Here is a 27,116-nt window from a genome sequence, read left to right on the forward strand (position 1 = left end):
TCTGGAGAATAATGGGGTCTATTGAATGATTAATAGATTTCAAAGGCCAATTATTGTGGACTAAGAAATTCTTGTTCCCTAATCTCTTGATAAATGCTTCTTCATGTTTGTACAGAAAAAAAAAGGAAAGAAATCCGTGTGTGTGCCTGGCGGACGGGGGCCGAGAGGGGGACTGGGGAGGTGCACCCGGGCTAGAGGGGACTGGGAGGTGACCCGGGCTAGAGGGGGACTGGGGAGGTGACCCGGGCTAGAGGGGGACTGGGGAGGTGACCCGGGCTAGAGGGGGACTGGGGAGGTGACCCGGGCTAGAGGGAGACTGGGGGCTTCCCGAGTGGTGCAGTGGTTTAAGGCACTGCATTGCAGTGCTAGCTGTGCCACTAGAGATTCTGGGTTGGAGTCCAGGCTCCGTCGCAGCCGGCCACAACCCATGGGCCGGTGCACATTTGGCCCAGCGTCGTCCGGGTTAGGAGAGGGTTTGGCCGGCAGGGATGTCCTTGTCCCATCGCGCACTAGCAACTCCTGTGGCAGGCTTGGTTGGATTGTGTTTCGGAGGACGCACGGCTCTCGACCATCGCCTCTCCAGAGTTCGTACGGGAGTTGCAGCGATGAGACAATACTAACTACCACTTGGATACCACGAAATTGGGGGGGGATTAAAAAAAGAGGGGGATTGGGGCGGAGACCCAGGTTCAAACTCAGTCACACAGAGACACTGTTGAGCAAGATAACTACCTACCTGTCATGTCCATGAAGAGAAGATATGGAGAGGGGAGAGGAGTCGGAACAGAGGGAGAGAGGAAAGGTGAGGTGAAAGGAGTCAGAACAGAGGGAGAGAGGAAAGGTGAGAGGAGTCAGAACAGAGAGAGAGGAAAGATAGTGGAGAGGTGAAACAGCAACTGTGTGAACGTGATGAGACTTGCACTGCGTCGATGGAGAAGATGAGGCGCCTACCTGTCCATAAGCTGGGTTAGTAGCAGAAAGAGAAAGAGATGACACTTACATTGCCCATGTACTCGGACAGCAGGTCCTGCAGAGCCTGACGGACAGAGTTGCACTCGGCCACGATGCGCTCGCGCCGGTCATCACGGGTGCAGGACGAGTCGGCCATGAGGGCGGCGCCACTGATGATGCTCTCCAAGCGCTCCTCCAGAGACGGGCGGAAACGCTCTTCGCTAAACGCCAGGGGGTCCACGATGATCTGCTTCTGTTGGGTTAGAAAACAGAGGTCAGAGTGGTAACACATTCATTCTCCCCACCAGAGACACAGGTTCAACCCCACAACACCTTTTCTCCCACTCGGATGTAGTCTGTCCCAAAGAGTCCAAACACCCACGCAAAAAAAATAAAACATTTTAATTTAAAAAATATATATTGAAACAATAAATCAAACTTCGAAGACGAGGGTCCATCCAATGATTTGTTTTATCATGGAAGAGAGAACGAGAGAGAGAGGAAGTGTGACAGACAGAACAGAAAAACAGAGTATAAGGCATTTAGTACCAAAAAACAAACACGCTATAAATCTTATTCAAATCACACACACATATTTAGCAGATATTATTGGTCACACACATATTTAGCAGATATTATTGTCACACACACATATTTAGCAGATATTATTGGTCACATGCAGATATTATTGGTCACATGCAGATATTATTGGTCACATGCAGATATTATTGGTCACATGCAGATATTATTGGTCACACACACATATTTAGCAGATATTATTGGTCACATACACATATTTAGCAGATATTACTGCGGGTGAAGCAAAATGTGTGTGTTCAAGTTCACAACAATACACACAAATCTAAAAGTAAAATGGAATTAATAAATAAATATTAGATCGAGCAAAGTCAGTGGCATTGACCAAAATACAGTAGTATACAATACAGTATATACATATGAGAGAAGTAGAGCAGTATGTAAACATTATTATAGTGACTAGTGTTCCATTATTAAAGTGGCCAGTGATTCCATGTACAGTATTTAGGGCAGCAGCCTCTAAGGTGCAGGGTTGAGTAACCGGGTGGATGCAGGGTTGAGTAACCGGGTGGATGCAGGGTTGAGTAACCGGGTGGATGCAGGGTTGAGTAACCGGGTGGATGCCGGCTAGTGATGGCTAAATATACACTGATGGCCTTGAGATAGAAGCTGTTTTTCAGTCTCTCGTTCCCAGCTTTGATGCACCTGTACTGACCTCGCCTTCTGGGTGATAGCGGGTGTGAACAGGCAGTGGCTCGGGTGGTTAATTTCCTTGATCTTTTTGGCGTTCCTGTCCTGGAGGACAGGAAGTTTGCCTCCGGTGATGCGTTGGGCAGACCGCACCACCATCTGGAGAGCCCTGCGGCTGCTGTCAGCGCAGTTGAAAAATCCAGGCGGTGATACAGCCCAACAAGATGCACTCAATTGTGCATCTGCAGAAATTTGAGGGTTTTAGGTGCCAAGCCAAATTTCTGCAGCCTCATGAGGTTGAAGAGGCGCCATTGCGCCCTCTTCACCACATTGGTCTGTGTGGGTGGACCATTTCAGTTTGTCATTAATGTGTACGCCGAGGAACTTGAAGCTTTCCACCTTCTCCACTGCGGTCCTGTGAATGTGGATAGGGGGGGTGCTCCTGCTGTTTCCTGAAGTCCACGATCAGCTCCTTTGTTTTGTTGAGTTGAGTGAGAGGCTATTTTCCTGCACCACTCTCCCAGGGCCCTCACCTCCTCGCTGTCTCATCATTGTTGGTAATCAAGCCTACCACTGTTGTGTCGTCTGCAAACTTGATGATTGAGTTGGAGGTTTGCTTGGCCACGCGGTCATGGGTGAAGAGGGAGTACAGGAAGAGGCTGAGCACGCACCCTTGTGGGGCCCCATTTTGAGGATCAGTTTAGTGGAGGTGATGTTTCCTACCTCCACCACCTGGGGGCGACCCGTCAGGAAGTCCAGGACCCAGTTGTACAGGGCTGGGTTCAGACCCACGGCACCAAGGTTAATGATGAGCTTGGATGGTATTATGGTGTTGAATGCTGAGCTGTAATCAATGAACAGCATTCTTACATAGGTATTCCTCGTGTCCAGATGGGCTAGGGCAGTGTGCAGTGTGATGGCGATTGCATCATCTGTGGATCAATTGGGCCTAGGGTATCAGGTAGGGTGGAAGTGATATGATCCTTGACTAGCCTCTCAAAGCACTTCACGATGACAGAAGTGAGTGCTACGTGGAGATTGTCATTTAGTTCAGTTACCTTTGCTTTCTTGGGAACAGGAACAATGGTGGCCATCTTGAAGCATGTGGCAACAACAGACTGGGGATAGGGAGAGATTTAATATGTACGTAAACACTCCAGCCAGCTGGTCTGCGCACGCTCTGAGGACGTAGCTAGGGATACCGTCTGGAACGGCAGCCTTGCGAGGGTTAACACGCTTAAAATGTCTTCAAGGACAACCCACAGACCCTGGCAGCGGGCCGTGTCGGTGGCACTGTGTTATCCTCAAAGCGGGAAAATGCGTTTAGCTTGCCCGGAAGCGAGACGGTGTCCGCGACGGGGCTGGTTTTCCTTTTGTAGTCCGTGACTGTCTGGAGACCCTGCCACATACGTCTCGCGTGAGCCGTTGAATTGTGACTCCACTTTGTCTCTATACTGACATTAAGCCTGTCTGATTGCCTTATGGAGGGAATAACTACACTGTTTTGTATTCAGCCATATTCTCAGTCACCTTTCCATGGTTAAATGTGGTGGTTTATGCTTTCAGTTTGGCAAACCCTAACCCTTTCAGCTGGCAGAGAGAGATGGAGTGGGAAGAGACCTCAAGGGAGAGAGAGAGAGAAACAGAGAGCGAAAAAGATGACAGGCATGAGAGACAAAGAGATTTGACAGGATCCGACAGGCCTTCTGTTAAACCTGCAGGGAAGTCTGGTGTCTAAACAGTCTATTTCTCAAAGCCCCAGAGGCCTCCCAGATGATGGATACCTATAGTTATGAACACCCCAAATGACACACTATACCCTAGGTAGTGCACTCCGTTGGACTATGGGACACAGGGCTCTGGTCCAAAGTGGTGCTCTATATCTATAACCAGGGCAGCAGGAAGCCTCCAGGTTAGAGTGTTGGGCCAGTAAACCAAACCAGTAACCTAAAAAAGGTCGCTGGTTTCAATGCCCGGATCCAAAGAGATGAAAAATATACGTCGCTTTGACCTTGAACAAGGCACTTCACCCCAGTTACTACAGAAGGCACTGGACAACCGTGACCCTGGCTATGACCTCACTCACCCTGCAAGTGTCTTGGGGGGGGGGGGGGGAGACACATTTCCATTACACCAGGGACTAAAACTAACCTTTATTTTTTGTATACCACTTTGGAAGGTTAATGAAAAATACAATTTCTTTGGCCATAATTACACCAAAAACACACAAAAGAAACAAACCGATGACAATTACGTTGTGTTTCTAAAAACAAGAAATTAATTACTAGTAAGCAGTATATTGCTCCATCTAAATGTATATTCTGTGATCGTCGTCTTCGAACCAAAAAAATATCACGAGACGAAACAGCTGCCTCTTCAACGTTACCTTGGTAACAGAGGCACTGGAGTCATCACTTGTTCCTGTGATGAATCTCACTAGTAGAAGTCGATGTTTCTTTTGCTAGCAACGGAAAGAAACTCAAAAAAACATTGAAAATAAACCCCAAGTATGACTACCCGCAAACGTGGATTAGACATTCTCGTCCAACAAATGACAACATCTACCCGGATTTGTTAACTCTAGGCACACTTGTACGTAACAGGACAAATATACTCATTCCCCAAATGTATTACTGTTATTTACATATAAAACTCTGGTTGGAGGTTCTACGGGAGAAATTTGTGGAATCAAATAAAATGAATTTTATATAGCCCTTCGTACATCAGCTAATATCTCAAAGTGCTGTACAGAAACCCAGCCTAAAAACCCCAAACAGCAAACAATGCAGGTGTAAAAGCACGATGCTCTCAAACTGGCTGCAAAGTCTTATAAACTGGGAATTAGAGAAGAACTGCCTCAGTCATCTCTTACACTGTTAATCTGCTGCGGCGATCCAATCAGCCTCAGGATATCAATGGGAACAAAGCCTCATTGATTTATCTCCCAACAAGGTTCTCTACTGCATCTCTCAAACTTCCTTCTAATCTATGGATTTCACATGACTGGGAATACAGATATGCATCTGTTGGTCACAGATATACCTGCAAGACCAAAAAGGTAAGCAGACACCTGATCTTTCAACATATAATTTGCATTAATATGTTGTCGTCGTCCCCTCCTCCCTTTACTGCAAAAGCAGCCAACACTCTTCTGGGAAGGCTTTCCACTAGATGTTGGAACATTGCTGTGGGGACTTGCTTCCATTCGGCCACAACCGTATTAGTGAGGTCGGGCACTGATGTTGGAAGATTAGGCCTGTCTCGCAGTCGGCGTTCCAATTCATCCCAAAGGTGTTTGATGGGGTTGAGGTCAGGGCTCTGTGCAGGCCAGTCAAGTTTTTTTATTGTACCTTTATTTAACCAGGTAGGCCAGTTGAGAACAAGTTCTCATTTACAACTGCGACCTGGCCAAGATAAAGCAAAGCAGTGTGACAAACAACAGAGTTCCACATAAACAAACATACAGTCAATCACACAATAGAAAAAAAGTCTATATACAGTGTGTGCAAATGAGGTAAGATAACGAAGGCAATAAATAGGCCGTAGTGGCGAAGTAATTACAATTTAGCATTTAAACACTGGAGTGATAGATGTGGAGAAGATGAATGTGGAAGTAGAAATACTGGGGTGCAAAGGAGCAAAATAAATAATATATGGGATGAGGTAATTGGATGGGCTATTTACAGGTGCAATGATCTGTGAGCTGCTCTGAGAGCTGATGCTTAAAGTTAGTGATGGAGATATGAGTCTCCAGCTTCAGTGATTTTTTCAATTCGTTCCAGTCATTGGCAGCAGAGAACTGGAAGGAAAGGCGGCCAAAGGAGGAATTGGCTTTGGGGATGACCAGTGAAATATACCTGCTGGAGCGAGTGTTACTATGGTGACCAGTGAGCTGAGATAAGGAGGGGCTTTACTTAGCAAAGACTTAGATGTTATAGTTCCAATTCATCCCAAAGGTGTTTGATGTAGTTGAGGTCAGGGCTCTGTGCCGGCCAGTCAAGTTCTTCCACACTGATCGACAAACAATTTCTGTATGGACCTCGCTTTGTGCACGTGGGTAATTTTCACATTGAAACTGGAAATGACCTTCCCCAAACTGTTGCCACAAAGTTGGAAGCACAGAATCATCTAGAATGTCATTGTATGCTGTAGTGTTAAGATTTCCCTTCACTGGAACTAAAGGGCCTGAACCATGAAAAACAGCACCAGACCATTATTCCTCCTCCACCAAACATTACACTTGTCACTATGCAATGTGACCAGTAGAGTTCTCTTGGCATCCGTCGGACTGCCAGATGTTTAAGTGTGACTCATCACTCCAGAGGACGCGTTTCCACTGCTCCAGTGACCAATGGTGGCGAGCTTTACACCACTCCAGTCGACACTTGGCATTGCGTTTATATTTTTGTTCAGTATATACACTACTAGTCAAAAGTTGGACACACCTACTCAAAGGTTTATTTTTACTATTTTTTACATTGTAGAATAATAGTCTAGACAACAAAACTATGAAATAACACATATGGAATCATGTAGTAACCAAAAAAAGTGTAAAACAAATCAAAACATGTTACATTTGAGATTCTACAAAGTAGCCACCCTTTGCCTTGATGACAGCTTTGAACACTCTTGACATTCTCTCAACCAGCTTCATAAGTTAGTCACCTGGAATGCATTTCAATTAACAGGTGTACATTTGGGTTACTTCTTTGTAATGTGATATTACAGGAGGACGCTTTAAGAGCTTCCCCTTCGGGTTATTTCTTTCCTTCTTAATGCATTTGAGCCAATCAGTTGTGCTGTGACAAGGTATGGCTGGTATATAGAAGATAGCCCTATTTGGTAAAAGACCAAGTCCATATTATGGCAAGAACAGCTCAAAAAAGCAAAGAGAAGCGACAGTCCATTACTTTAAGACATGAAGGTCAGTCAAGTCGGAACATTTCTTGAACTTTTAAAGTGTCTTCAAGTGCAGTGGCAAAAACCATCAAGTGCTAGAATGAAACTGGCTCTCATGAGAACCGCCAGAGGAAAGGAAGACCCAGATCCGCTGCAGAGGATAAGTTAGAGTTACCAGCCTCGTTTGAAGCAAAAATAAACGCTTCAAAGTTCAATTAACAGACATTTCAAAATCAACTATTCAGAGGCGACTGCATGAAACAGGCCTTCATGGTCTAATTGCTGCAAAGAAACCACTACTGAAGCACTCCAATAAGAAGAGACTTTCTTGGGACAAGAAAAACGAGCAATGGAGATTAGACCGGTGGAAATCTGTCCTTTGGTCTGATGAGTCCAAATTTGAGATATTTGGTTCCAACCTCTGTGTCTTTGTGAGACGAAGGGATGGGATGGGATGGAGCTCCGCATGTGTGGTTCCCACAGTGACGCATGGAGGAGGTGTGATGGTGTGGGGGTGCTTTGCTGGTGATGGTCTGTTACAGAGCGGCAGTACCACAAACTGAGATGAGGGGAACATGAGGTTTCCGATAGCAGAGAGTGGACCGTGGAGACATTTCATCGCCAGATGAGCTTATGAATATATAATACTGTATTGTTGTGGAGGCATTAGCTTACACTTTACAGACTGATACCTTAGAGCTGAGCGAGTGAGCGAGCCTCTACACTCTTAGAGGGCTCATACTGTAGTAACCCTCGCTCATCCTTCTGAAATGAAAGAAGAATGTGATATTGGGTCCGAGCTGCTGTTTTGGTGTGATGTTATGGAGTCGGGGGGGGGGGGGGTTAAATAATGTCATTATTAGCAAAGAAAGGTTAATTAATAAATCCTCTACAGCAATATGTCAGAGTCAAGGCCCGCGGGCCACATCCGGCCCCGAGAAAGGTTTTTTACGGCCCCTGGGATGATCTATTTTATTATTAGAACCGGCCCGCAGACCGCAGCAAGCCGGCAGCCCGCAGATCTTTTACACGCACCAATACTACATTTCCCACAATGCAACGGTGACGCACCGACAGTAGGCTGCTTCATTTCAATATTATTGGCACAGCAGTCGTCAGCATCACAGTAAAATTAACTTTCAGATACCCATCAAAAATGGCAAAACGGAAGGTGGACACTGAGAACCGGGGGTTTCAAACAAGGTGGGAGTCGGAGTATATGTTCACGGGTAGCTGGAAACCGTGTGTCTTCTGTGTGGAGAAAGTGTGGGGTACTGAAAGAGTATAATTTGAGACGACATTATGAAACGAAACACGCGACAAAAACAAGAATATGGACATGGAACAAAGGCTACAAAAGCAGAGGAATTAAAACGAGGCCTCAAATCTCGACAGGCTCTGTTCAAAAAAGCCAAATCACAAGGCCAGGCTGCTGTCAAGGCCAGTTTTATTTTGGCAGAAGAGATCGCTAAATCAGCCCGGCCATTTACGGAGGGGGATTTCATCAAAAACTGCATGATTAAAGTTTGTGACGAAGTTTGCCCAGAAAAAAGGCAACTCTTTTTAAATGTGAGTCTGAGCAGAAACCCATTGCCGAGAGAGTAGACCAGTTGTCCATCAATCTAAAAGAGCAGCTTGTGAAAAAGGGAAAAGATTTCATTGCATATTCCTTGGCTGTGATGAGAGCACGACATTTCTGACATTGCCCAGTTGTCAATTTTCATCCGCGGAGTGGACTCCAGCCTAAGCGTGACAGAGGAGTTTTGGCTTTACGTCCTATGCATGGCACAACTACGGGGCATGATTTGTATGAAGAGGTGTCAAGATGTGTAAATGAGATGGAGCTGCCTTGGGAAAACTCGTGGGTTTGACAACCGACGGAGCACCTGCGATGTGTGGACACAGGAGCGGACTGGTGGCGAAGATACGGGAAAAGATGCAAGAGGAAAACGCGACAGGTGAGCTGACAGCTTATCATTGTATCATACACCAGGAAGCGTTGTGCGGTAAGCCTTGAAAATGGAGCATGTAATGAGCATCATCACGCGCACAGTTAACTTTATCAGAGCCAAAGGTTTGAATCACCGCCAGTTCAAGCGATTTCTGACGGAGTTAGAAACGGAGCATGGTGATTTGCCTTATCACACAGATGTGCGATGGCTAAGCCAGGGAAAGGTGCTTCAAAGATGTTTCGAGCTTCGTGAGGAGATTTGTCTGTTCTTGGACAGCAAAGGGAAAGACACAACACAACTCCGAGACGAAATGTTTCTGTGTGAAATGGCTTTTCTGTGTGACATTACGAGTCATCTGAATGCAATGAACTTGCAGCTGCAGGGTCGGGATCATGTCATCTTGATATGTACAGTACAGTGAAGGCATTTAAAACCAAACTGACTCTGTGGGAGACGCAGATGCGGAAAGAAAATTTGAGCCACTTTCCCAGCTGCCAGACCATGAAAGAAAGCTCTCTACCAGTGGCCCGAGCGCACAGTTGGCTGATAAAATAGGTATGCTTGCCGCTGACTTTCGACGCCGATTTGCTGACTTTGAAGCACAAAAAAGCAGGTTGGAACTGCTCGGTACCCATTTGCTGTTGACGTGGAAAGCTCACCACCAAACCTCCAAATGGAGTTGATTGACCTCCAATGCAATGATGCACTGAGGGCAAAATATGCGGCAGTGGGTGCTGCGGAGTTCGCCCGTTTCCTCCCCGACACAATGCCCCAGCTGCGCATCCAGGCTGCTCAAACGTTGTCTATGTTTGGCAGCACATACCTGTGTGAACAACTGTTTCTTTGATGACCTGAACAAAACATCACACAGAAGTCGACTTACTGCTGAACACCTCCACTCAATTCTGAGGATTTCCTCAGCTCAGAGCCTTACCCCGAACATTGATGAACTTGTGGAAAAGATGGGACACCACCAAGTATCACCCTCAACCTCAAACAAGTGAACATTACTGTGCAATCACATATTTAGAGTTTTACTCAGTTCAAGTTTAAAAGTTAAAGTTTAATATTTGTTTTCACTGCATGTTACTTTCTCCTTAAACAAAGTGTTGTTTTTGATTAATAGATTTTGCACTTTATTTTATTGTATTTCAATCCAATTATATTTAAAAATATTTCAGTTGAGTGGATGATAGAAAATTGCTATATGTTTTTTTTCTTTGAAGTAAATTTAGCCCACATTTGCTAAATAGAAAATATAGGCTACTGATGGTGCCTTGAATACCGTTTCTTTCATTTAATGTTCATGTTATGGGGATTTTATATAAAGGAAATTGTCTTTTGTGTCTGTTGAAAATTAAAGATTACTGACAGAGCCATAAGAAAATATTGCTTTATTTATCTGATCATATTGGAATATATTTGTTAGGTTTTCAGTAGGTTCAATTAGGTTCACTAGACTATATGCGTCATTTAAAAATTTTTCAATGAACATTCGAACAGTCCGGCCCTCGGCTTGTAGCTAAATTTTTTATTTGGCCCTCCGTCCATTTGACTTTGACACCCCTGCTCTACAGGATCGGTGTCCCGTCCTCGGGATGGTTGAGCTAATGTAGGCTAATACGATTAGCATGAGTTGTAAGAAACAAAAACAGTTCACAGGACATAGACATATCTGATATGAGCAGAAAGATAAGAATTTAAACTAACTGCACTGTCGAATTTACAGTAGATATAACAGTGAATAATACCATGCTATTGTTTGAGGAGAGTGCACAATTATGAACTTAAATGTATGAGTAAACCAATTAGACAGTCTTGATACATTTTGAATAGATATGCAATAGTTCCTTGGATCAGTCTGAAATATTACATATACACTGCTGCCATCTAGTGGCCAAAGTCAAAATTGCACCTTGGCTGTAATAATACATTATGGCCTTTCTTTGCGTTTCAAAGAAGGTACAAAAAAACAAAACATGTTGTTTCTTTGTATTATATTTAACCAGATCTATTGTGTTATATTCTCCTACATTCCTTTCACATTTCCACAAACTCAAAGTGTTTCCTTTCAAATGGTACCAAGAATATGCATATCTTGCTTCAGGTCCTGAGCTACAGGCAGTTAGATCTGGGTACGTCATGTCAGGGGAAATTGAAATACAAAAAAAAAGGGGCAGATCCAGACGAGGTTTTTAACAAGCGGCCTGCTTGTCAAGACATGAATATTTACACCAATCACTCGTTGGTTAAATAGCCTACAGGAGACAAAACAAATTAATATGCTATTCTGTAGTCTATAGAATTTTTCATTTTTTTTTTACTATTCCAGAAGCTGTTTTAATGAACCGTGTCGATTATTTAAACAGCTGATATCAACTGCGGGTGGCAAGAAGACGCAACTCGCACACAGGATTGGTGTGAGGTGAGAAAATTGTTCTAATAAGTCACCAGGCAAAATGTCTCAACGCAATCTCAGGAAAAGAGAACAGTTTTGATGGTAATTATTGAAACGAGGGAAATGCCAGCTTTCCAGTGCTGTGTGATTTATTTAACAACCCCCCCCCCCCCCGCAATTGGTAGCATTTTACAATCTGAATGTCAGGCATGACAACAAAGTAACCACAGGATTTGTATAGGCCATTTGAATGAACAAACAGTAGGCCACTGAAAATTCACACTAATTATAAACAAAATCACAATTTTATTAGTGCCAGTGGGATTGTATCGGGGTTAAACAAGCAACTATCATATTTAGTCTGATCTAGCTAATGATTCGCCGACTGGGTAACAACCCGACGCCTCGGCATGCAGCCACCATGCTGCATCAGACAGGTGATGTGCATCGGCCACCATGTGCATCAGACAGGTGATGGTGCATCGCCACCATGCTGCATCAGACAGGTATGGTGCATCGCCACCATGCTGCATCAGACAGGTGATGGTGCATCGGCCACCATGCTGCATCAGACAGTGATGGTGCATCGGCCACCATGCTGCATCAGACAGGTGATGGTGCATCGGCCACCATGCTGCATCAGACAGGTGATGGTGCATCGGCCACCATGCTGCATCAGACAGGTGATGGTGCATCGGCCACCATGCTGCATCAGACAGGTGATGTGCATCGGCCACATGCTGCATCAGACAGGTGATGGTGCATCGGCCACCATGCTGCATCGACAGGGATGCTGCATGCCACCATGCTGCATCAGACAGTGATGGTGCATCGCACCATGCTGCATCAGACAGGTAATGCTGCATCAGACAGGTGATGTGCATCAGCCACCATGCTGCGTCAGACAGGTGATCGTGCATCAGCCATGCAGCCACCATGCTGCATCAGACAGGTGATGGTGCATCGGCCACCATGCTGCATCAGACAGGTGATGTGCATCGCCACCATGCTGCATCAGACAGGTGATGGTGCATCGCCACCATGCTGCATCAGACAGGTAATGCTGCATCAGACAGGTGATGGTGCATCGGCCACCATGCTGCATCAGACAGGTGATCGTGCATCAGCCACCATGCTGCGTCAGACAGGTATGGTGCATCGGCCACCATGCTGCATCAGACAGGTGATGGTGCATCAGCCACCATGCTGCTTCAGACAGGTGATCGTGCATCGGCCATGCACCCCATGCTGCATCAGACAGGTGATGGTGCATCGGCCACCATGCTGCATCAGACAGGTGATGGTGCATCAGCCACCATGCTGCTTCAGACAGGCGATCGTGCATCGGCCATGCATCCACCATGCTGCATCAGACAGGTGATCGTGAATCGGCCATGCATCCACCATGCTGCTTCAGACAGGTGATCGTGCATCGCCACCATGCTGCTTCAGACAGGTGATCGTGCATCGGCCATGCATCCACCATGCTGCGTCAGACAGGTGATCGTGCATCAGCCACCATGCTGCATCAGACAGGTGATCGTGCATCAGCCACCATGCTGCATCAGACAGTGATCGTGCATCAGCCACCATGCTGCATCAGACAGGTGATCGTGCATCAGCCACCATGCTGCATCAGACAGGTGATCGTGCATCAGCCACCATGCTGCTTCAGAGATTATATGTTTGGCTGTTATATAAGGTACTTGCCCAGGCTGCAAATGAAACATGCAATCACCCACAATTGAAATTCAGCGTGCATAACTTGCTTTCCTGTGATCTTGGCCCGTGCCAGTAATTTACCTCATTCGGCCAGTAATTTTCACTTGGTACTGGCCCAGAATGCCACTGGCAAATGTACCTGAATGTGAAGCCCTGAAATGGAGGTGCCACGGAGTGAGTCACTCTAGACGCAGAGGGAGAGAAAAACAAAAACATTTCCGCTGCCATATACACGTTTAAAACATTCAACTAGTCAGATGTTACAATTCTGGGTTTATTAGTTAGCCCACCCCACACACTCCGCACCCCCCACCATCTCGTCTGACAACCAACGCTAGAGTGTCACGTCGCCATGGCAACATGTTCCGCGTGTGTGTGTGTGTGTTCTATGACTCACTCCCTGAAAGTTGCATCGGTGGTGCTTGAAATTAGATACTGTGGACCCGGAGAGGAAACTGGTCTGGAATTAAAACAGAGACGGCGCTAAATAGAACAAAACTAAATAACTTTGTGCGTGGTCACCAGGAAATTACTGATGCACAAGATCTGAGGTGCTGCTGCTATAACTTTGACATGCTTCTTCTCCTCCCCCCCCATCTTCTCCCCCCCATCTTCTCTTCTCCCCCCCCATCTTCCCATCCTCTCCTGCTCTTCTTCCCCTACATCTACATGTGTCCTTTCATTTATCTGACCTTTTTAATACACATGCCATCTGAGCTGTGGAGTGTAACACCTCTGCCTTTATCAAACCACTGTACTTTCTCCCCCTCCCAGTTCTTCTTCCTCCAGGCTGAGACACACCAGAACGACCCATCAATCAACCAAAGTCAGGTTAAGACCTGAAGGAGTGATTTTTCCACTGACCAGCCTGCTTGAGGAGAACACTACCCTAGTCTCTCTTCACTGGGAACATTCCCTTATTCCTGGCCTATGTCATGCAAGTAAGCATTTAAATTGTACTGTGTACACCAGGTATATCTGTGTAAATGAAAAATAAACTTTGATTTGAGAAATATTTTTTTTATAACATTGTCAAGTAAGAAAAATACTAGTTCATGTATAGCATGTGCAGTCTCCCACCCAAAAAATATGCAAGAATATAATGCACAGTTAATGTGATATTACAGGAGGAAGCTTCAAGAGCTTCCCCTACAGCTGTGATATTACAGGAGGTAATAAGCTGCTGCATCGTTGTAGTTACAAGCCAGCCAAGCTGCTGCATCGTTGTAGTTACAAGCCAGCCAAGCTGCTGCATCGTTGTTGGTTGTCGGTACAAGCCAGCCAAGCTGATCCATTGTTGTAGGTACAAGCCAGCCAAGCTGCTGCATCGTTGTTGGTTGTCGGTACAAGCCAGCCAAGCTGATCCATTGTTGTAGGTACAAGCCAGCCAAGCTGCTGCATCGTTGTTGGTTGTCGTACAAGCCAGCCAAGCTGATCCATCTTGTAGTTACAAGCCAGCCAAGCTGCTGCATCGTTGTTGGTTGTCGGTAAAAGCCAGCCAAGCTGATCCATCGTTGTAGGTACAAGCCAGCCAAGCTGATCCATTGTTGTAGGTACAAGCCAGCCAAGCTGATCCATCGTTGTAGGTACAAGCCAGCCAAGCTGATCCATCGTTGTAGGTACAAGCCAGCCAAGCTGATCCATTGTTGTAGGTACAAGCCAGCCAAGCTGATCCATCGTTGTAGTACCAAGCCAGCCAAGCTGATCCATCGTTGTAGGTACAAGCCAGCCAAGCTGATACATTGTTGTTGCTTGTAGGTACAAGCCAACCAAGCTGATACGTTGTTGTTGGTGGGCGTATAAGCCAGCCAAGCCTCCCTCACGAAAAAAATTACATGCAAATTCCTCTGCGATGGTAAGGCCTAGGAGTGCAACTCGGTATGACGGTAAATACTAGGGGTGTAACGGTTCGCCAAACCCACGGTTCGGTATGTATTGCGGTTTGGGGTCACGGCTCAGTTACAGTAGAATGGGAAAATTAAAATGACAACAGTTAATGTAATTTATTTTATTTGGCAAAAGGCGGTAAACTAAAAAGAAGCCTATTTGTGGTCAAAGTCCAGCTTGTGTGACAGCGTTCACAATGCCCCTGGCATTGTCCGCCGTGACAAGGTTGTTATGTTGGTCCTCTCTAGTAGAGGTTTTCACGGGTGTAATATACATAAATAAGTCATACATTAAAAAAAGACACCTGTTCCGAACGGACCTGAGTGCAACTGGACCAGTTCCGTATAAACCCGGTCCGATCCGAGGGAGGGAAGCAGCAGAAATTACATTTGTAAACTACTATATTAAAGCCGTTCACAAAAACTCTGAAAATGTCCATGACATATCTAATATTGGAATGATAGTGTTTCACAGTATTCCTTACCCACCAGTGTTGTGATTGGCTGTGATATTCACCCATTCATTTCTCACGCCGGAGTAGCAACTGTTCTGACTTTGTGGCTGGGTTATCTAGCGGAAGTCGACCATCATATCTTGATTGCAAAAACTCTACACTGTTTGCTCAATTTCAGTTTGTGAATCATTGAACCATCTTAGTCGCTTTGAAATCGTTTCTCAATGGTGGACGCTTCAAAACAGCTGTAAAAATTGTTTTGTTTTTGAAAAACTATTTCACAGCAGTTTAGATGGTACAATGATTCCCTACACTATTCAGTGCTTGTTTTCTCTCAAATTGTAGAATTTTAACAACCAGGAAATGAGAGTTAATTCCACAAGAAAACAAAGCCAAAGTCAGAACAGCTTTTCCAATTTTGACAACAGATGCCGCTCCGGCAGGAGAAATCAATAGGCGAAAATCACAGCCAATCACAACACTGGCATGTAAGTCATTCTGTGAAACACTATCATTCCATAATTGTAATTCCATCTTCCATTGATTAGATAATCTTCTAATTTGCTTTGCCACACAAAGGCTCTATGACCGTAGTGCCCCATTGATAACTTGTGATTGGCCGACAACATCCAATCCCGTTTTATCCACCACACCGCCCCCCATCGTACAGAACTAGTTTCCGATTGCGCATCACAAAAGGACCATTTGACAGTTAAGATTTGAATTCTGATTTGAATTCTGCCTCTAGTTGTTTTAACAGAATGGCCTGCAATGTTTTGTTCAGCTCAGAAATACTAAAGATGTTATGGGATAACAGCGCAGGCATAGCCTATAGACCTCGTGTTTTTAAATCAAAATAATTTGCAAATATGTATTTATTCAAGTTCAAAGTGCGGACCGAAGTCCTCGCAGCGAACGGTTCTTTACACCCCTAGTAAATGCACAAAGCCCACACCCTCTCATGCAATGCCATTCGATTGTAAATGCCAACTCTGATGGCTCATGCCCTTCACCCTACAGTATGTGACTTAGAGTCATGAAATTCAGTACATAGGTCTCTCCCCCCACTAGGACCAATAAGGTCAGCCATGATAAGAAAAGGGAGGGAATAGCGGACATTTCACAGGCTCCTGACCTATTTTGTGTATTATTTTGCACGGATCGTCACTTTATTTTTGCACATTTCCACCATCGTATTCGAAGACCAAAAAGAGCTTCTGGGACATCAGAACAGCTATCACTAACCTCGATTTGGACGAGGACTTCTACGTCAATGAGTCGGAGGTGAAAGACACTGATTATCTCGGACCATGCCCAAATCCCAGCCACTCGAAGGAACCTGCGTGTGCTACAGAGGCCGGCAGGCAGAATACCTGACGAGAACACGTCCAAGTGGATAAATCTCCTCTACCCTCCATTCTATTGGCGAACGTGCAATCACTGGAAAATAAACTGGGTGAGCTCTGTTCGATACTATCCTATCAACGTACTCTGAACTGTAATATCATGTTTCTCCAAGTCAATGCTGAACAAGGACAAATATAAATCTAGCTGGGTTTTTTTTTTTTTATATATACATTGGCAGAACGGAGGAGTTGGGGAAGCCCAGGGGAAGGAGTGTGTGCGTCTCTCTAAACAGCTGGTTCGCGATCACTAATATTAAGGAAGTCTCTAGATTATGCTCTTCTGAGTTAGAATACCTCATGAAAAACTGTAGACCATACCATTTACAGAGAGATATTCATGGTTTTTCGTAGCTATTTTGCACATCACAAACCAATGTTGGCACTAAGACCAAACACAACGAGCTGTACAGGGCCATATGCAAACAAGAAAATGCTGACCGAAAGCACGCTGCTAGTGGTCGGAGACTTTAATGCAGGATAACTGAAATTCGTGTTGACCTCATTTCGAAATCAGCATGTCACCTGTGAAACTAGAGGAGAAAAAAAACAAATTTTACACGCAGCTCCCCCTTGCATTCCATCTGGAAAACCTGACCATCATAACCATCTTCCTGATTCCTGCTTACAAGCACAAACAGGAAGTAGCAGTGACACACACAATACGGAAGTGGCTCGATGAAGTGGATGTTAAGCTACGGGATTGTTAGGCTAACAGACTGGAATATGTTCTTGGATTCATCCAATAGAATTGAGTTTACCACGTCCGTGTCACCGGCTTCATTAATAAGTGCATCGACGACATCATCCAGTAAGTACATCGAGTGTACAAAACATTAGGAACACCTTGATGATAGTGGTGCTTATTAACAGGCACATGTTGTAATCTCAGTCAAACAGATCAAGAGACATGCCCAGACATGCTCAGGGATGAGAGTCTAGCTAACCCGTAGAGTTTGGTTCTGTGTGGGCAGCATAGGGGCGCTGTCGGACAGGAAACCCATTCATGGAAGCTCATCGTCTTACAGCTACAGTCTTGGAAAATGTTGCCTTTGAAACAGTACATCCATAGATGCTATATAACACATTTGGTAGTAGTCAACATGGTAAAAAAACAAAATTGCCCAAAATACTTATCATATTGATTTAGAATATTTAATAATGTGTGGTGAGGAATACAGAAGCAGCTCATCCTAGGGTGATGTGTCCAATTTGTCCTGATGGTGACACTATGGGGCCAGTGTATGAGCGTTTGACTATAATAATATATATATATATATATATAATATATATATATAATATATATATATATATATATATTATATATATATATATATATATATATATATATATATATATATATATATATGTGTGTGTGTGGTGTGTGTGTGTGTAGAGAGAAGCATTTCATTGTGAAACGCTAGTACTCCTGATGGACCTCGTCAGGAAACTAACACTTTGGCCATCTTATAAACTCACACATTTTCCAATAACACCAATACCTAGCTTGAACCCCAGCAACGCTGCTTGCAGCTTCAACTGTTTTTTGTTATGACTTGTTAATACACTGCTCAAAAAAATAAAGGGAACACTTAAACAACACAATGTAACTCCAAGTCAATCACACTTCTGTGAAATCAAACTGTCCACTTAGGAAGCAACACTGATTGACAATACATTTCACATGCTGTTGTGCAAATGGAATAGACAAAAGGTGGAAATTATAGGCAATTAGCAAGACACCCCCAAAAAAGGAGTGATTCTGCAGGTGGTGACCACAGACCACTTCTCAGTTCCTATGCTTCCTGGCTGATGTTTTGGTCACTTTTGAATGCTGGCGGTGCTTCACTCTAGTGGTAGCATGAGACGGAGTCTACAACCCACACAAGTGGCTCAGGTAGTGCAGCTCATCCAGGATGGCACATCAATGCGAGCTGTGGCAAGAAGGTTTGCTGTGTCTGTCAGCGTAGTGTCCAGAGCATGGAGGCGCTACCAGGAGACAGGCCAGTACATCAGGAGACGTGGAGGAGGCCGTAGGAGGGAAACAACCCAGCAGTAGGACCGCTACCTCCGCCTTTGTGCAAGGAGGAGCAGTGGAGCACTGCCAGAGCCCTGCAAAATGACCTCCAGCAGGCCACAAATGTGCATGTGTCTGCTCAAACGGTCAGAAAACAGACTCCATGAGGGTGGTATGAGGGCCCGACGTCCACAGGTGGGGGTTGTGCTTACAGCCCAACACCGTGCAGGACGTTTGGCATTTGCCAGAGACCACCAAGTTTGCAAATTCGCCACTGGCACCCTGTGCTCTTCACAGATGAAAGCAGGTTCACACTGAGCACATGTGACAGAGCGTGACAGAGTCTGGAGACGCAGTGGAGAACGTTCTGCTGCCTGCAACATCCTCCAGCATGACCGGTTTGGCGGTGGGTCAGTCATGGTGTGGGGTGGCATTTCTTTGTGGGGCCGCACAGCCCTCCATGTGCTCGCCAGAGGTAGCCTGACTGCCATTAGGTACCGAGATGAGATCCTCAGACCCCTTGTGAGACCATAGCTGTGCGGTTGGCCCTGGGTTCCTCCTAATGGAAGACAATGCTAGACCTCATGTGGCTGGAGTGTGTCAGCAGTTCCTGCAAGAGGAAGGCATTGATGCTATGGACTGCCCGCCCGTTCCCCAGACCTGAATCCAATTGAGCACATCTGGGACATCATGTCTCGCTCCATCCACCAACGCCACGTTGCACCACAGACTGTCCAGGAGTTGGCGGATGCTTTAGTCCAGGTCTGGGAGGAGATCCCTCAGGAGACCATCCGCCACCTCATCAGGAGCATGCCCAGGCGTTGTAGGGAGGTCATACAGGCACGTGGAGCCACACACACTACTGAGCCTCATTTGACTTGTTTTAAGGACATTACATCAAAGTTGGATCAGCCTGTAGTGTGGTTTCCACTTTAATTTTGAGTGTGACTCCAAATCCAGACCTCCATGGGTTGATACATTTGAATTCCATTGATCATTTTTGTGTGATTTTGTTGTCAAGCACATTCAACTATGTAAAGAAAAAGTATTTAATAAGAATATTCATTCATTCAGATCTAGGATGTGTTATTTTAGTGTTCCCTTATTTTTTTGAGCAGTGTATATATAGGGAGGGCGTATAAAGGTCAAGTGAGAATGGGCATGTTTGTGTTATTGAACAGAGATTGGAGGAGGAGGGTTATCAAGTGTTGACAACAGCGTGGGCTGACTTGACTAGCTCTTGTTATCAGCAAGCAAATTCTACAAAATATACTGGACTGCATTCTGTAGTCTACATCGACTCCTTTCAAAAATAAACAGCTTCATCTCTCGCCTCTTTCTCGCCTGTCCCCTCACACGCAAAAATAATATGATTTCCCATCATCCCTTTCCAATGGGTAGGGTACATAAAGCTGTAGATAAGACAAGCTACACTAAACCAGTCCTTCACTGGACTCCTCCCAGGGGACAGTTGGGGGGTGAAGAGGTCCTTCACTGGACTCCTCCCAGGGGACAGTTGGGGGCTGGGGGGGGGGGACTGCTTGACATACACACTTAGGGTGGAGAGAGTAATGTAGAAACCCACACAGGTTCACAGTAGGTTTGAAACATGTGTGGGAAAGCATTGCCGATTGGGCTTTTCCGATTATTAAAAAAATAGAATTCTTTTTAAGCAGACTGAACCCGGCACAGCATGCATATTGAAGGACACTGAAAAACGGTAAAAAGACGAGAGCTCTGTCCCGATCCATCAGGATAATGGTGTTGGACGGCTGGTGTGAGGAGGACCTGTGTGTGGACATTTACAACGGTACCCTTCTAGAAAGAGGACTTATTGGATACGACTAACCATATATTATACATCAATATGAAACCTAACGCATTCATTAAGGTGGTAGCAGCTACAGGGCTTAATATGGACAACATTTGGAAAAAGTCTTCTCTGACACTAATCACCAGACACAATAATGAAGTGTTTTTTGTGCAGTCTTTCTCGGTCCAGACATCTCATACAGGACTTCAAGTTGGTGTTCGAAATGGTACTTTTTCCGTAAGTCAAAGTAGTGCACTACATAGGGATTGAGGTGCCATTTGGTACACAAGCAAAGTTATGTATCAGTCAGTCAACTTTGTTGTGTGCTATACTTTCTGAAGGTTTAGAAAAACTTGATGGATTTTCAGGGAGAAATCTTTCCCTTCTGTGGTTCAGACCCATGTGGTTCAGACCCATGTGGTTCAGACCATGTGGTTCAGACCCATGTGGTTCAGACCCATGTGGTTCAGACCCATGTGGTTCAGACCCATGTGGTCAGACCCATGTTTCAGACCCATGTGGTTTCAGACCCATGTGTTGAGGACCATGTGGTTGAGGACCATGTGGTTGAGGACCATGTGGTTGAGGACCATGTGGTTGAGACCATGTGGTTGAGGACCAGTGGTTCAGACCCATGTGGTGTCAGACCCATGTGGTTCAGACCCATGTGGTTCAGACCCATGTGGTTCAGACCCATGTGGTTCAGACCCATGTGGTTCAGACCCATGTGGTTCAGGACTTACAAGTTTACATCCCAAATGGAATCCTTTTCCCTATATAGTGAACTATTTTTGACTAGGGCCCATAGGGAATAGGGTGCCATCCATGGTGGTTAGGTGAGGTGTAACCCAAGGGGACAGTTTTGGGGGAACCAAGAAAGCCTGAGGCCTGGAGGACAACCACAATAATCTACAAAGCGTTAAAAGTTAAGTTGAAGTGTGTAACTCTTTACAAAGAAGGTGGGATAAACAAGGAACCTGTCCCTCCCAGTCTAGACAGAAGAGACCACATACTTCATGACAGTTGTAAGTAAAGCTCTTACAACAGCTGGAGAGGAGAGAGAGGAGCAGGCATTATGTCCTTGTCGGTCAGATCCCAAAATACTAACATATTACCCACACAAAGGACAATTCTCACTGCGGCTGGGCAAAAACTGACATTTACGAATGCGAAACAGATTTCATCCGTATTCATGAGTCCGTAGGGCCACAGCCTTAGCATGCAGACAGAATACACTCCACCCCCATGTTCTATTAGCTGGCACTGCAGACATAGAGAGAGAGCCAGACAAACTGCAGCCAACTTGGACTCAGTGCAGATCAAACTCCCTGGCTGGTTTTGTACTCCCTGGGCTAAAGGAGGCATCTCCCATGTACTTTATTTGAACCAATTGAAGTCCTCAGGAGGTGGATGAAGACCCATACCTCGTAGCAAGGCAGAGGGGAGGGGCCACAGGAATATACAGGAAGAGGACTAAGATCAAGTGGTCTGCTGCTAAAATTGATAAGGTCTCCTCATAAAAGGGAAAATCCACCCACACTAACTATATATATATATAAAAAAAGGGGGGGAAAAATATATATATATTTTTTTTTCTTCTTTTTTTTTTTCTTCTTCATTGGTCCATTGTTAACACGATCCCAAAATGTTTTACATGTCAGCAGTCAAGTTTAAGATATTGGACATGTTTTTTCTTCTCCCGCTCTACCATCTGGGGTTCACCGCTACCATCTGGGGTCACTACCGACCACCGCTACCATCTGGGGGTCAACACCGACCACCGCTACCATCTGGGGGTCACTGCCGACCACCGCTACCATCTGGGCGTCAACCCGACCACCGCCTACCATTGGGGGTCACGCCGACCACCGCTAACCATCTGGGGTCACTACCGACACGGCTACCATCTGGGGGTCAACTACCGACACCGCTACCATCTGGGGTCACACGCCGAACCACCGCTACCATCTGGGGGTCACTGCCGACCACCGCTACCATCTTGGGGTCAACGCGACCACCGCTTACCATCTGGGGTCAACGCCGAACCACCGCTACCATCTGGGGGTCACTACCGACTACGCTACCATCTGGGGTCACTACCGGTCACGCCACATTCTGGGGGTCAACGCCACCACCACAGCTACCATCTGGGGTCAACGCCCGACCACCGCTACCACATCTGGGGTCAACCCGACCCAAACCGCTAGCCATCTGGGGTCCAACGCCGACCACCGCTACCATTCTGGGGGTCTGCCCACGGCACCATCGGGGTACACCGACCACCGCTACCATTCTGGGGTCCTACTGCCGACTTACGGCTGACCATCTGGGCGGTCAAACACCGCTCACGCGCTATACCAATCTCGGGGTCAAACGCCGACCACCGCTACCATCTGGGGGTCAACGCCGACTACCGCTACCATCTGGGGGTCACCGCCGACTACCGCTACCATCTGGGGGTCAACGCCGACCACCGCTACCATCTGGGGGTCAACGCCGACCACCGCTACCATCTGGGGGTCACTACCGACCAGAACAATACACAGTATATACAGTGCATTCAGGAAGTTCAGACCCCTTGACTTTTTATTTTATAAGACAATAGTTTTTTCCTCTCAATCTACACACAATACCCCCCCCCCAAAAAAAATATCTAACCAAAAACAGGTTTAAAAACTTCAGCAAATATATAAAAACACATCTTGACACTCTCCCTCTCGTGCGTCGCTCCCTTTGTAAATATGTCTGTAAATCTTTACAGCTGTTGCCATGTTATCCTGTGTGTTTGATTGAATTCAGTCCAGGAAGCCTCGTAATCCAGGATTGGATCAGATTAATGCTGCTGGCCCCAAAACAAACCTAGAAGATTTGATCTCAGGGATTCAGATGGTAACAAAAATCACAATGTTCATTTGGTTGTCATAAACAAGGCACAGCCTCAACCCTAACCTTTTGCCAATAAAGTTAATTGAATATTTTTGATTTTAACCAACAACAACAAAAAAAAAAAAAAAAAGAGCTTTACTGGTGTCCTGAAATACACAGAAGAAACCCCTACAGGCTCTGGTCTAAAGTAGTGCATTATAAATGAAGGGTTGCATTTTGGACAGACTCCTTCCCGATAGAGCAAGTAGAAGCTTTTCTGTTGGGCCTGGCACTAGGTAGAGAAGAGTTCAGATGGAGAGTACCAGAGTCATGTGTTTATAGTTGGGCCAATGTGGTTTCTGCATTATGATACATTTACATGACATTACAACATTCTATGGCAGCCATTTTAGCTCCCAATTAACATGGCAGGGACTTTTCTGCTCTTGTAATCCTTGCGCGGGCCGTTTAAGTGTGTGTCACTTAAGTCCAAAGAGTATAAAAAAATAAAATGTAGGAAAGACAACGTGCCCAACATTTCCTTTCAACAATATAATCTTTGAGAACTAACAATCACCAAAATAAAACCTAGACGGAGAATTCAAATTCCCAAAACAATGAATTTAGCAGTATTCATTTAGTTATTATGCTAGAACGAAATAACACTGATTTATTCATGGTAAAACACATAGAATTGCAGGAAATTCGCTTTAAAATAATATTTTCTCAGCTGCTTGGAGAAAATCCCAGAATTGCAGGAAACTGGCTTACATTCTATAGTTGACAATAACTGCAACGTAACAATGTCAACGATTTTACTAAATTACAGTTCATAAGGAAATCCAGTCAGTTCATAAGGAAATCCAGTCAGTTGAAACGCATTCATTAGGCCCTAATCTATGGATGTCACATGACTGGCCAGGGACGCAGCCAATCAAACAGTTTCAGACAAAAGGGCTTTATTACAGACAGTAATACTCCTGTTTCATCAGCTCTCTCGGTGACTGGTCTCAGATACTCCTCAGTGTCATCATCTCTCTGGGTGACTGGTCTCAGATACTCCTCAGTGTCATCATCTCTCTGGGTGACTGGTCTCAGATTACTCCTCAGTGTCATCATCGTCTCTGGGTGACTGGTCTCAGATACCCTCTAGTGTCATCATCTCTCTGGTGACTGGTCTCAGATACCCCTCAGTGTCATCATCTCGTCTGGCGTGAGCTTGGTCTTCAGATACCCCTCAGTGTTCATCATCTCTCTGGGTGACTGGTCTCAGATACCCCTCAGTGTCATCATCTCTCTGGGTGACTGGTCTCAGATACCCCTCAGTGTCATCATCTCTCTGGGTGGCTGGTCTCAGATACCCCTCAGTGTCATCATCTCTCTGGGTGACTGGTCTCAGATACCCCTCAGTGTCATCATCTCTCTGGTGACTGGTCTCAGATACCCCTCAGTGTCATCATCTCTCTGGGTGGCTGGTCTCAGATGATCTATTATATTTTTGTTCAGTATACAATTTCTCCACAGCGCCAAAGTGGGGGCCTCAATTTTGCGGCGCCAACGACCGACCTCTACCATGCTCCCTGCCACGCCCACCACTTAAAACTCCCCCCCTTTTTTTTTTTTTACTGCACAGGGAATATGTTAAAAAATATATAATTAAAAATGAATTATGCATTCACGTCACTAGGACATTCAAGAACAGTCATGTTAGCGTCATAGAATTGCTCGTCATTAACATAACATGGGGAATATTTAAACAATGCTATGTAACTGTCTAGAACTAGAATACTAAATTCTAAAGCTCCCTAAAATAAATAAATAAATAAATAAATATATATATATATATATATATATATATATATATATATATATATATATACACACAAAAGCATGTGGACATCCCATCAAATTAGTGGATTCGGCCACACCCGTATAAAATTGAGCACACCGCCATGCAATCTCCATAGACAAACATTGACAGTAGAATGGCCTTAAGAGCTCAGTGACTTTCAACGTGGCACCATCATATGATGCCACTTCTCCAACAAGTCAGTTCGTTAAATTTCTGCCCTGCTAGAGCTGTCCCCGGGGAACTGTAAGTGCTGTTATTGTGAAATGAAAACGTCTAGGAGAAACAACGGCTCAGCCTCGAAGTGGTAGTCAACACAAGCTCACCAGAACATTACCGCCGAGTGCTGAAGTGCGTAGCACGTAGAAATCTTCTGCCACACTCACTACCGAGTTCCAACTGCCTCTGGAAACGGCAACACAAGAACTGTTCGTCAGGAGCTTCATGTAGATGGGTTTCCATGGCCTAACAGCCGCACACAATCCTAAGATCAACAAGCGCAATGCCAAGCGTCGGCTGGAGTGGTGTAAAGCTCGCCGCCATTGGTCTCTGGAGCAGTGGAAACGCGTTCTCTGGAAATACAAATCACCATCTGACAGTCCGACGGACAAATCTGGGTTTGGCGGATGCCAGGAGAACGCTACTTACCCCAATGCATAGTGACAACTGTAAAGTTTGGTGGAGGAGGAATCCTGGTTTGGGGCTGTTTTTCCATGGTTTGGGCCCCTTAGTTCCAGTGAAGGGAAATCTTAATGCTACAGCATACAATGACATTCTAGACGAATCTGTGCTTCCAACTTTCTGAAAGACAATTTCCTGTTACAGCATGACAAAGCGTGCACAAAGCGAGGTCCATACAGAAATTGTTTGTCGAGATCGGTATGAAAGAACTTGACTGGCCGGCACAGAGCCCTGACCTCAACTCAATTTAACACCTTTGGAATGAATTGGAACGCCGACTGCAGGCCTAATCGTCCAACCTCACTAATGCTCTTGTGGCTGAATGGAAGCAAGTCCCCGCAGCAATGTTCCAACATCTTTATGTAATACATGTACCACTAGCCACTTTAAACTATGCCACTTTATGTTTACATACCCTACAGTACTCATCTCATATGTATATACCGTACTCTATACCATCTACTGCATCTGCCATGCCGTTCTGTACCACCACTCATTCATATAGAGGAGAGATGGGCCCTATTCCTTATGGGCCCTGGTCAAAAGTAGTGCACTATGTAGAGACTAGAGTACCATTTGGGATGCAAAATGCAAAATGAAAATGGAAATCTATTGCTCTGATCTGTTGTTGTGGTCGCATTAGTTCTCCAGCAGCAGTTGAGATTAGGACTAGCTGATAACATTGTGATAGAGAAATCACTACAGTGGGCTCTTATGTAAATGGTCATATTTAAAATGAGACACACTGGGAGGGGAGAGAATAGTAAATGTTATCTCTGTATGAAAAAACAAATGTGCTCCGAAAGCAAAAACAGTCAAGACACGGCACCGCTCTGCTGGTGTCCAAGTGGAACCCTGTTCCCTATTGACTACACAATAGGCCCCGGTCAAAAGCAGTGCACTATATAGGGAATAGGTTGCCATTTGGGACACACACTGAATGAGTTGGTAAATAGAACAGAATAATGTCATGGTTTTTGTGGTGGGGGGGGGGGGGG

General features: G+C 45.3%; 1 protein-coding gene across 1 annotated transcript in view; it reads right to left on the reverse strand.

Moving 5' to 3' along the window:
* Positions 1-952: 952 nt before the first annotated feature.
* LOC111956087 (catenin alpha-1) overlaps positions 953-27,116 on the reverse strand; it is a 68,812-nt gene continuing 42,648 nt past the window's right edge. The window contains exon 8 of the mRNA XM_023976520.3: positions 953-1,204. Coding sequence (XP_023832288.1) covers positions 968-1,204 — 237 coding nt within the window. The 3' untranslated portion in view covers positions 953-967. The remainder of the gene's footprint in view (positions 1,205-27,116) is intronic.

Source organism: Salvelinus sp. IW2-2015, linkage group LG31, assembly GCF_002910315.2.
Source record: "Salvelinus sp. IW2-2015 linkage group LG31, ASM291031v2, whole genome shotgun sequence".
NCBI classification, from domain to species: domain Eukaryota; kingdom Metazoa; phylum Chordata; class Actinopteri; order Salmoniformes; family Salmonidae; genus Salvelinus; species Salvelinus sp. IW2-2015.